The sequence below is a fragment of the Phaethon aethereus genome, assembly GCF_964289735.1.
Source record: "Phaethon aethereus genome assembly, chromosome: Z".
In the NCBI taxonomy this organism is placed as follows: Eukaryota; Metazoa; Chordata; class Aves; order Phaethontiformes; family Phaethontidae; genus Phaethon; species Phaethon aethereus.
This window is the reverse complement of record NC_138577.1, coordinates 26,190,147-26,202,927: the sequence shown is the minus strand read 5'-3', so window position 1 is coordinate 26,202,927 and position 12,781 is coordinate 26,190,147. Positions and strand designations below refer to the sequence as shown.

The 12,781-nt window shown below is 39.4% G+C and overlaps 1 protein-coding gene across 1 annotated transcript in view; it reads right to left on the bottom strand.

The window, feature by feature from the left end:
- Nucleotides 1–12,781, bottom strand: part of MAST4 (microtubule associated serine/threonine kinase family member 4) — a gene marked incomplete at both ends in the record, with an annotated part of 310,434 nt that overhangs the window by 60,361 nt on the left and 237,292 nt on the right. The window contains 3 exons of the mRNA XM_082013548.1: nt 110–188; nt 927–947; nt 4,063–4,132. Coding sequence (XP_081869674.1) covers nt 110–188; nt 927–947; nt 4,063–4,132 — 170 coding nt within the window. The remainder of the gene's footprint in view (nt 1–109; nt 189–926; nt 948–4,062; nt 4,133–12,781) is intronic.

Genomic DNA, 12,781 nt, shown 5'->3' with positions numbered 1-12,781 from the left:
TATCAACAGTAACAAAACCTACATTGCCTTCTCCTAAGAGAAACCAGCTACGTTTGAGAAGATACAGCATGTTATAGAAATCTATCAGCACAGCAAAATGGATACTTACAGAAACAGTTGAGCTGGGTGTATTTGTACCATAGCCAGAAGAAGGGAGAGAAGCCAAAGACCAGCGACGACCATCAGTCCTGTTGTGAAACCAAGGTTAGTCAAATGAACACTGCACTGTCCTAATACAGAAACATCTGTGGAAGTATCACTGTGTAAAACTGCATTCCAAAAGCATGACACAAAAAGGGTTTTTAATAAAGAGTAAACTTTCACAGGGGACCACAATAAACAAGCATTCAGTAAGGATCACTTAAGCTTACAGATTTTTTTTTTAGTTGTGTTTTTCTAGTTAATCTGTGAGATGAAACAATCAGAAAGTGAATGAATAGCTCCACAGAATTGGTGTCTTACTAATACACATAGAAATGGACCACCGGGAGTCTTCACAACTCTCAGGTCCATCAGATGAAAATTAATGAGAAGCAAATTAAAAACTTGTGAACAAATGCAAACCACAATTCTCTGAACCACAGAATAACCACCACAGTCTGCTTGCAATACAAGGGTAGGGCTTTCTTAAGTGATATCAGTACAGGATACCAGCAAACTAGCAGGGTAATGTCAAGTAACTACAAAGAATGATTAGGTCAAAATAAACTTGTTAAATGTTATATAACTCAGGAAAAAATATTTTGCAGCAAAAATCATGCTCACTCAAAATAATAATAATAAAAAATCATAACCAAAACAAATTTCTGTTCTTCACCACTTGAGGTGAGCTACACACAGACAACATGGAACTTGAACATTCAAAGTGACAAACCAAAAAACAACTATGGGAGCTGTGTTTGGATTTTTGAGGAGGTAACATTTACCTGTCATTTCGGTGCCCATGACTGGAGTACAATTGTATCAAATATGTTAAAAAAAGCAAAATAATACATAAATAACAAAACAGGACAAGTTTTTATTAACAAACAGTATGATAGTGGGGGAAAGAAGAAGGGACAATTGAACCTGTTTTACGGCCAGTACAAAGATCTCCTCTCAAGTCTGATTTACGCAAAAAGCATAATTCCATAAAGAAGAACTGAAGTTATGCCAAATCATTAACCTTAAACCTCTTGACGCAGCTTCCCTACCCCTCAAGCTAACTGTCTAAAAAACCACTAGCTTTTCTCCATTCTAATGCCTTATTCCTACTCCTGTTTATCCATCCAGAAGCTACAACCCAAGTCTCTGGGACTTTGAATACATACAGTGTGAGAAAAGAAACTACAGTACATAAATAGTCATAAAATATAAACACAACATGTGCTAGAGGGACTGGTGACTGTATCAAAGACTGAACTCTGGGAAAAACTTCCTCCTCCTCCATAATTTTGTTTTTAATTCATTAATTCTCCTCCCTTCTCCCCTTCCCGCAGGTATGCATGAGCTCCAGGTGAATTAACAATTCCAAAAGGAGTTTTCTCTTCATTTTGGCTCAGCTGCACAAGCTAAATATGTTCACAGTTGAAAGAAGAAGAACTTGGAAGGTATTTAAACACGGGTGAGACCCAGGTATTCTGCAGCCAAGAGGCAGAAACTACTTCCTTACCGAGTAACTCATATCGAACAGGGTTCCTGCATCACACAGCAATTCTCACAAAAAGGGCCATCGAGAGTGGGGATGGGGTATCACAGAACATTATCTGGGAAGCAAACGTGGGAGAATAGCAAGTGCACACAAGGGAAGAAGGGCGAGAAGGGTATCAAGCTCCTACAGCATCTCCCCACGGACCCTCATACACCCCTTGTGCCTGTCCTACTCTGTGGTCCTACTCACCTATCCATGGGCTTGTAGGTGCTGGACTTGCACGTACCAGCAGAAGAGGCCTCAGGGGTGGCTACCAGAGGCACAGGCCATTCCCAGGCACTGATCACCCCACCAGATGTGGGCAGAGGAAGGTAAGACCCCTGCTCGCTGCCAAGGGGCCTGGGGAAGGCTGCCGCTGGCCTGGCGCACCGCTGGCAGCATGGCAGAGGGCCACCTTCCCGCTGCCGCTCCCTCTGCTGCCGCTGCTGCTGACAAGAAATGGCTACACTGGGAAGCCCTCCTTTCCCACAGGAGGCTTCCAGAAGATTTCCTTTGCCTTCCCCTCCCTCCCTCACACTTCCTCAGCTTTTTGGTATCCCCACTGTCTGGGGGGCAGTGGATGGAAAAGGAATATCCATACACCTACAGCACCTCGCCTCCGCTCCTTCAACCTGCTTTTTCACACACAAGCTCTGTCCTTTGTATCATCATCAAATTTACAAAACGTAACAGAAAAGGCATAAAGTGAGAAGTCTGAGAACTGCTTTCACTAGCCACAGCTCTGTTACACTTTACTACCAAAATGCACAGGTTATAAGAAGACAACCACAACACATATACCAAATTCACAAGAAAATTTTACATTAACACTGTTTTAAACTTAAGTGCCATTAGCATTTTCACTATAAACATGGAACAAAATTAGTTTCCATAGAAAATTGCTCTAAAAAAGTTTCTTGAATCACATTGAAGTTGTAAAATATTTTGAAATCACAAAAACTTCTTGTGCTAGCATTCTTTTAATTGAGGAATTTACTTATAGCCCATTACAGGGCTCTAAAAATGGTCAAAATGCAAACAAAACATTGGTAAACAATTTCATTTTTTCCTTCTGAATTCTAAGGTTTGCAAAAACATAATGATTTAAACTTTCTGTTGATTACGGGTGGGAAAGTAAAACTACTTCCTGCCTGCTGTATTTCTAAGTAACGCTCAGTCTTTCCCATCTGCTTTTTCCATTGTAAGTTATTTCTGAATTGAATTAATTTTTCTAAAAATATGCTCACAAACAAATGTGATCTATGCAGAGATAGCTTTCCTTTTTTTAAAGATACTATCAAGAGTAACTAGATTGAAAAGAATACTCAACTTTCTTAAGGTGTTGATTAAAAAAGTGACATCATATGGTATTAGAAAGATTGACACTGTCACAGATTAATTAGATTCAGATAAAAGGAATACACAAGTTAAATTCTTCTCCCCTTTGCAGCTTTTAAAAAGAGTTAAGCCATTTCCTTGCACTTACTTTTGAGAGCTTGTGTGTGTGCTACTTTACTGAACTCCCAAAATAAAGGAAATAAAACTACAGCCGCAAGTGCTGCCTCAGTGAAAATGCAAGAGTTATGCGCCTGGCACTAATTAATGACAAAGCAAGCCACAGCATTCTGATTTCATTTTTGTGTATCTACTCTTGGGTCAACATATAAACTCTGCCTACCCTCCCAGGCTTAGAGTTAATGAAGATATTATTTGAGGTAGGGTGACAAGGTGTTTAGTGACAGGGAACCACACTAGCACGAACAGGCAGTCTCTCATGATATGCTATCAACATTGGTTATGGTTCATTTAGTAATAATTTACTTCATAGATCACTTCAAATTCACTTTAGATCTTTGAAAATTCTACTACCATTAATTAATCCTCACAACACTCCTATGACAGAGCTGACTGTCTCAGTGGTACAGATAGCGAAACAGGTCAAGGTCAGGTATTAAAGGTATGGTGACGGTATTGCTGCTGCCAGTAAAATCAGGCCCTGAACTCAGGACCTCTGTAGTAGTGCTCTTATAAACGATGCATTTCTTATATTTTTAGGAAAAGAAAAAAAAAGAAGAAAACCCTAGATGTACCTTAAAATTTCCCCATATCTCAGTGGATGTGGACATAGTGTCTGAACTGGATCCATTACAATTAAGTCATTACTTTCAATTTTTTTTTTTTTTTTTAATTAAAAAGACGTAGGATTGCATTGTATCAATCATCCAGTACAGCTTTGTTGCAACTGAGGTTTTAGGAGAGTTTACATAATCGAGATAACACTTGTCATTCTAAGTGATAGACTTGACAGGTGTATTTGCAATCAGCTTGTATCTAGGTCCAATAATGTTTCCTCTATACAAAATGCATGCTGCATACTACAAACAACCTCTTACCTTCGTGCAAAAGAAAAGTGGGCTGAGGCACTGGGAGAGAAATTCCGAGGGCTATCTTGAGGACTGTTTCCTGTGGGGGGAGACAGAAAAAAATATTAGGGGTGGGGAGGAGGGGGAAAGAACCCACTAAAAAGCATTCAGACATACTAATCCAAGCATTTCCAGGCAAGTTAGAAACAAATTTCAGAACAACTTCTCTTCACAGTGAGTTTATTTTCAAATAAACTTTGAAATAGAATCTTATTTCAATACATATTTCATTTATATTTGATTTTTAGTTATTGGATTTTATTACTCATAGGCAACCCTCTATTTAGCCCTTTAATTCAAGAATTAAAGTTTAAAAAAACCCCAGTATATTAGCTTGAAAGAAACATACAAGGCAGGTTTTTCTAAATCACACAAAACACTTGAAAGATAGAAAAATCACAATCAGCACGATTTATCCCTTACACAGTCTCTACAGCATTTCCACAGGAGCTTTAGTGTGATTTTTTCTTCCCCCCCTCAGCTCCGAAGCAAACAAGCAGACACAACACACTGAATTATTTTTTTTCCATTAGTTTAGTTAGACCAAAGTGTGGAAAGGTGACCACCCTCTGTGATGAGAAGAAGGAACTGCACATTGTGAACAGGTTGTAACTTTTGGGTCTGTTACTGCTTCATCTTAAAGCACCCAACCTCCTGCTGACCAGCGCGAGCGCAGAAAGAAGACAGCTGCCGAGAGCTGCTCCTGCCAGCTCTGCCCCTCAGCACCTACAACTAGAGGAGACACAGTATCTGAAGAAGAAATAAAGATGTCCCCTGGAAAAAAACAAACCAAAACAGAGAAAACACCAAACAAAACCCGAACACATCAAAAGCTAGAAGGATTTGATTTAAAGTAGCACTGGCAGACGTCTAAAAGTCAGTCCTTCCTTAGATAGGGAACAGGCTGCAGCAACAATACGTTAAAGAAAAGTAATACATTTGTTGTAGTGTTTTAAAATTTTTGGACATAAATGAGACCATAACATTAAGCAACAGATAAAAAAAAGGCTCTTATGTACCCAGTTAGAATCAGCATTTGATTTTTGAGGATAAAATTACGGCCTACATGTGAAAAAGCCAGTACAATAGAGTAAGCCCTTGAAAGGATTTCAAGAGGCCTTGATTTCTTCTCAAATTTTGGAATTAACATTGCATTAACAGAAACCATTTTTTATATATATATATATGAGAGCTGCTCCTCACAGCTCTAACCCTCGGCACCTACAACTAGAGGAGACACAGTATCTGAAGAAGAAATAAAGATGTCCCCTGGAGGAAAAAAAACCAACAAACAAACAACAACAACAAAAAATCACAAGGTAAAAGGATGTGATTTAAAGTAGCACTATATATTTTCGTGTGTGTGTGTATATGTATACACCAGAAAGCCTAATCATGGAGCCATTAGGTTGCAAACACATAGAACATGAATATCCACCCCCCTGCTTTTTTTTTCTGCTAAAAAAAGATGCAAAATGCTTTTTGAGCTGTGCTTAAATCACATCTTCACAGCTGTTCTTCCCATGGCCCCAAGAGACAAGGATTCCGCTCTTGCTGGCCAATACCTCCACCTTTTTTTTGCCTGTTTATCTATCATGGCTGAATTATGTCCTTCTGACATTCCCTCCTCCCCCTCAAGACCCCAGCTTCTTCGTTACCCTTCAGACACTTCAGAGGACCTCAATAACTTCAAGTTGGCAAGGATTTTCAGTCCCTGAAGAGAGGAGGGGGAGGGAAGCAGAGGGAATCTGAAGCCGCACATGTAGCACAGTTTTCAATCTTTATTTGGGGACCAACACAATTTATTCTTGTCCTGCATGAACTGCAAACACCAAATTACTGAGATGAGAGCAACAGTCCCTTTAATTTAACAGCTAACTGGATTTTGTTTGCTGCTACCAGAGTTTATTTAATAAAGATAAGCTAAAAAAAATATAAAATTTTAACACTGTGCAGATAAAACACAGTCACAAACTTCATCTACTTCACTATAAAAAATTAGTTGTAATTTGGAGCGTGTCTTGGACTTGGATAAGAGGAAAAAAAAGACAAAGAAGCTACCTTAAACTCTGGCAGAAAAGCAGAGAATTAGGCTTAATGCGGCGAGACGTAAACAGCTTTTGACAGGAAATAATTTGATGAACCAGCATATGGGGGTTTGTAAACAAATTCCTCTCCTCCGATAGCTATTTTAAAATTATGTATGGATACATACACATATTGTACACACATCAACAACATGCCTCACTGTCCATCAGTTAGTCAGAAAATATGCATAAACTTCAAATAGAAGCAAAAACATGGTGGAAGAATGCAGTAGTTTTACAGCTATTGCAGTGGTTTTGAGAAGACACAGTGCTGCAAACTACCTCACTAGAATCAACAAAGCTCACTTCCTTATGATCAAAACCTGAAGAAGTCAAAAGTCTTACTCAGGAAGAGCATCAGATCCTGTAATTAGGAAAAATTGATTTGCAAGCACTATTTCCAATAGCAAACAAGCTTTTAAAATGACAAAACTGGTAAAGCCATATACATAATACCTGGATAACAAATCCTGCAGGTTTATCTAGAAACCTAAGAACTCAGACAAGCCTGGAAACAGAGAATGAAAATCCAAACCCCAAATGACTGAAGAAACAGCTAGTGCTATTATGGGTTTAGGGTGTGGTGTTCCAGAAAAGCAAGATAGGTTAGAAGCAGAGTCCTATATGTGACCTTCATCCATCACGGCATTCATCCACCCATCTGCAAGTCAATACCTGGGAGACTTTCAAATAAAAACAAGTGCCAGTTAATTCTCTGTCCATATGTGCAGTGCTTTCTTATTAGTCAAATCCTGCTGTTCTTTGGGATTTGCTGGCTGTTGTATGTTTTAGTCCTAGGGTACCTCTATGCTGCTGGGATTACTGCTGATGTTTCTGACCTGGTAAAGTAAACCTGACCGGTGGTCATGCATTAGGTAAGTAATTAACTCCAGCATCCTCTGGGAGACACAATGAATAGGCAATGAACATACCAAAACAATACTCTACCTATGACAACACAAAGGGTAGCTCATTTTGCAAGCAGCTACTATTAAGAAAATTATATCAAGACTAACTGAATTGTGATTGTTTTGTAAGTAGCTTCAAGAAGTCGTGTCTTTGCCACAGAGGGAAGATGTTTTAAATCTTTTAAAAAGGCATATGTTACAGTCACTGTATATTATTAATATATATTTAATAACTGTCTACTTACAAAATAAAGAGTTTCAGATGCAATGACTTTCTGTTAGTACTGAGGGAATAACAGATTAATGATAATTGTTATCCCAAATTCCTGATGGATCAAAGGCAAATCCAGCTTGAAGTCCCGCTGTCACTATTTGACAGTCTTTTAAAAATGAATCACAGTACATCAGCACCACAGTAATACAATATAACAATGGGTCATACATTCCTCTATGACAGTTTACTTGGTGGTGAACTCACACTGCTAAGTGAATAATACACAAGAAACCATCCGTCAACTGTTATAGGTCTGACTTTCACACCATAGGAAATGGTGCCAGTCAACAGAACACACAGCTGGGCAGCAGAATCATTTTGAATACTTCTGCAGGTGCTTTCCACTGAGATCCACTCAGAGGTGAGGAGCTCAAGCTATTTCAAAACCTGGATTAATTATGCTTCACATCAGCAAATGACTTTCCCAGTAACAGCAAAGAAGGTTTGCACGCTCCTTAAATGCATTTGCCAGGGTGCTTTGCATGTTCTGAGCACTACTTAAAATACTGTCAGTGGTATGTTTTAATGGGATTTAATTTAAAAGTCCGTTGTATCTGCATGTAACTTACTACTTACACTCTCCTCTCCTGTTCCTAAACTAGTAGAAAATGCTCTGAAATTGCTATAACAGTTTCACTTTGCCTAAAAGCAAGACTAAATAAAAAGTTTTATTTTAGCAAAATCATTTCTATTATTTTACACGTGACAAGTCAGAATAATTGAAATATTGTATTATTTTCCTTTCCGTAAATATAAATTTTCTTTGAAAAAAAATTATATTCAGAACCCTGCTTTAATCTTCAGCTATCAGCATTCCTGTATTTCACCATAGAAACATACTAAGGCTTCATTCATTTACAAACCTAATCTTCCTGTCCCCAAAATCCACTCAATGCACACTGTAGCTAAAGCAGAACAGCACAGAAGCTGCCTATGAGATAAATTCTTCCTTGCTTCAAATACATAGTAAGCCAGTAACCATTATCACCTACCTTGGACAAAAACCACAGGACTAAAGTTAAAAATCCAGGAAAACTAACTCTAAATTTGATGCATACACACAGCTGCCTCCAGTGTGATTCAAAGCCTAACACAACTAAAATACATGGTGCAAACAGCTTTGTTCATTACTATACTTCAACATAGCTAGTTAAGTACGTCTATCAAATGAAATTATCTGATGCAAGCAATAAGTCGTAATGTAGTGAGAGCAGAATATTAACAGTCATTACTCTGTGTCTGCCCAGACCTAAAAAAAATCCTAGAAAAAGGATTACAAGTGGAAGTCCTCCTTGGCCTTAAATTTTTCTTCAGGCAATTGCATCAGGTAAACCCATTCATAAACATTAAATACAACAGGAAAGGTCATGTTCATCCTCACCATACTTAGTGGATGATTCTTCAGGAACCTCTTCCCATTCCATAAAGAAAACACCTCTGTCTGATTTAGAAGAAAATACAGGGTTTTCAGTCTTCTGTTGCTAAGGCAAGCAAGTAATAGTCTTTCAGTCTTACATAAAAAGCTCTCACATTCTCACATCCTACCAGCCTTTCTCCCCACATGATCCCATCTGATCATCTATGACCACAAAAGCACTCAGTATTCCAGATGAAATCTAACCAGGAAGTTATACAGTGGCAAGAAATCTTCCCAAATTCAATTGAAAATTACTTCCTTTATACATCTTCAGAGATTTGCTTTTCAAAGCTACACTAGACTGGTCCTTGCAAACATCGTCTGATCCAGGAAATGCAGTCAGGTCCTTCCCTATAACTCTTACAATAGATGAGCCCACAGTTTACAGCAGACATTTCTGTTACAGGTCATCCAGCACAAAATGCTGCATGTTGCTATGTGATTTCATACTTTTTTATTCCAGTCCTCAAGATCATTCAGTCACTTCAACACAGTTTCCCAATTCTGTTTCATACTGGATGTCTTCCAAAGTTTACATCAGCTACAGCGGTTTTATGCCAATGGCACTTATGAGAAGATTAAAAAGGTTTGGCCACAAAACCAAAACCTGAGGACTCTATTGATAACCTCCGCTGCCACTTTACAATATTTCTCATTTTAACACATTAGTCTTCTCCCCCTTAAACAATTTCCCACCTATCTTGCAATTCTTGTCCTAGTACCTGTCATCTTAGTGGCACCACATGGAACATTTTACTAAAATACAGACAAGTAAGATTTACAGCATTGCTCCTAACAGCTAAACCTTGTTCCTAGAGCAGATATAATTAAACAGCAACACATGTTACTATTAATCATTAGGGGTTAGTATCACCCACAGGAACAAGCTCCTTGTGACTACTGAGATGGGAACACCTGAACGCCCTGACTTGCTGAGATTATAATCATTCATTTTGCAGGCTGGGTGGTGCACATGACCTACCTACGCAGCAGCAGGCAGTCAGCTAGAAAAGCCCATTAATGACCAGGGCACCAGATGTTGCCCAAGCTGATGCTGCAACCCTCCACTTCCCACAATTCTGAATGTACCCACAGTTCATGCAAAAATTAAAAGGATCTTTCAGCAGGTTTAATGGTTTCCAGCTTAGATACTAAAGGCAAAGGATGTCCAAACAACTAACCTAAGACAGTTACTAATAACGATGAAGGTCTGAACCCAAAGAAATGGGATTTGTTTTCTGTTTTCATAAGAAAAAGAAAGACTTTACATAGTGAAAGCTGATACACCTAGTAGCAACCCAAGCTCTTCAGGAGGTCTGAAGTAATGGCACATTGTTTCCAAAGGTGTAGCCAGATTTCTAAATGACTGCTCTGCAGATACCAAAGATGAAAACATTCTTGAGCAAAGCCACAGATATTGGCATGAGTGCTAATACAGTGCACTCTGACTAAGAGAGCTCCACCTTGAGATTCGCAACATGCCTTCACGCACCTTGCTTCAGCTGACACAGAGGATGCATAGCACTTTTGCCCTCAGAGATGTGAGGTCTTGAGGGAAAAAAAACCAGTGGTCCAAATAAAGTTCATCTTGGGTATGAAATGCAAGCAAAGGTAACTAAGTATGTATTTTGTCTGTTGTCCCAAGAAGTAACAAATTCATGTAGAAGGGAACAGGCTGTTTGTAGATTCAAGGGTGTCCTCACAAGGGATGAAAATACTGACTTCAGACACCTCTGCAGCACTGACTTCCCAAGAAACACCAACAATCTTATTAGGACTAAACAAGAAGGATATTCCATGACAACACTGAAGACGATAACTAATAGAAAATGATCCTGTGTGGATTTTGGAAAGTCTGACAATCTTGATTCCCTTCATCTTGAATGGCCTATAATAAAGGGATCTGGACCTGCAATAGCAGCTAAGATGGTACAAACATGAAGTCATGAGCCTAGTCCACTTAAATAAGAGCATCTAATGGAACTATTTTCAGTAAGGGCAACAGCAGAATCTCCCCAGAGATGGCTGGAGTACTCTGACAGTAGTGGGATATAGTATGCTAAGAGAAACAGATCTGGCAGAAAAGCACTGATAGTATGAAAACAGAAGCCAAAATGGTTTGAGCAATCAGGGTCATACATAATCTACCCATCTTTCCATCTGAATTGCTCAAACCACAGCAGGTTATGTCCTTCATTTTCGTGTTTCATGGAATCAGGAAGGTGCCCAATAAGGAACCTCTGGGCACTTCCTTTCCAAAACAAAAGCAAAGTGACTTCAGAGTATGTCCAGACCTTGAAAGGGGCCTTAAAGATCTCCTTTACAATCTCTCACCTTGATGTTAACATGATTGTTCTTAGATCAGAAGATAGGCTGTGGCAGGGCAATCTGATGCATGCCTGACATACCAAGCCCAACTTCAGTTAACTTTCCAACACATGAAATGACCATAAAATGTAATCTTGCAGCATATGGACAGAGATGAACTAAGTATCATAATTTTTAGCCTAAAATGCTGTTAAGTATACATCACTATGTCCAACCATATTAAAGTAAGTCCCAAACTTGCATTTCCAATCACATTTGAAAGAGAACGACAAGACAGACTTCTACTTAAGCTAGGAACCAGCTAGCTGACAGATGAACATGTTCTGACTCTCTATGTTCAAAATAGCTCATCCTCCTACTGAAGTACTACAAAGGACCTGTAAAGCACTACCTCTCCTCTCTCCAGAACCAGAAGAAAATTCTGTGTTTTGAACAGGGTCCTTGAGGTCCCCAAGGAATGGGCAAGGTTAAGAGAGGGGACTAGAGCATAGTAAAGTGGAACCCTCTGAGCCCCCATGTCTTCATCAGTGTTTTGAAGTTTTTAAAGACTCTCAGAAGCATGTTAGACTTTTTCTGAAGGGGGAAGCAAGGTAATGAAGACCAACAAGAAGCCACTGAAGACAATTCTTTCTATGAAGACAATAGAAACAAAGAAGAGAAAAGGGTAAAGAGAATAGCTCTCAATGCATATATAAAGATGCTAGGAAGTTCGAACAGGACTGAAGAAGCTAGGAAAGCTGACAGCCTGGGTTTGCTACAACCTCTCTTTCTCCTACAGTCAGGAGACTGCTGCACAGAACTGAGTGAGAAAAGAATAACCCGTCAAAAGGTGCAATGTGAAGGAGCTAAATGTTTCTAAGGATGTGTTGGATTGAAAGAGTCCTCAGTGGCTCAAGTTCCCAGCTCTATCACCAATTAAGACTCAGCCCCTTGAAAGGCAGATCCAAGCATCAGTCTCTTCCTTTGACAGCCCTGTGCCAAACAACTGTGCAATATCGCATAAAGTTAGATTAGTTGTTAACATCCAAGCAGACTAATCTGTTGCAGCTGCACTCACCTGGGCAGATTCCTTGCATGAAACTGAACTCTTAACAACACACAAGAAAAACTTTTCTAGAGCAGAATCTCTCCAACGTCCTCCATATTCTGCACAATCTTACTAGGACATACTTGCCCAAAATGCATGTTATTTCCACGCTTCAGCCAAGGACAGTCTAGTGAATAAACCTGTTTTCAGTGAATGCAAGCACTGATACTTTGCTGCACATTTAACTTGCTCCTCCTCTAGGATTGGAAACTACTTCCTTTCCCTTTCCCTCTTGTGCTTTTATTGTTTCCTCCTCCAACAGCAAACACTAGTAAGAAAGATGTGAAAGTATTAAAGAGGGTCATCTCCAATCCCTCTTTGAGACTTGGAGCTTGTAGTACACGCTCCTGCCAGGTGGTCTTGTGCAGGCTGCACAATAAACTCTTCCGATTTACAGAACTTCTCTAGCAGAATCCCATCATTCCCAGCTACTTTCCCAATGTATTCAAGAGAGACCCTAAAATCATCTACCTGGACAGGAGATATACCAGGTTCTCAACAGATTCAAGAAGGTTTCTCTGACTTGCAGTAACCCCTCCCAGCCAAGCGCTTCCATAAGGAATAAACCCAGCAGGCTGTACAGCACAT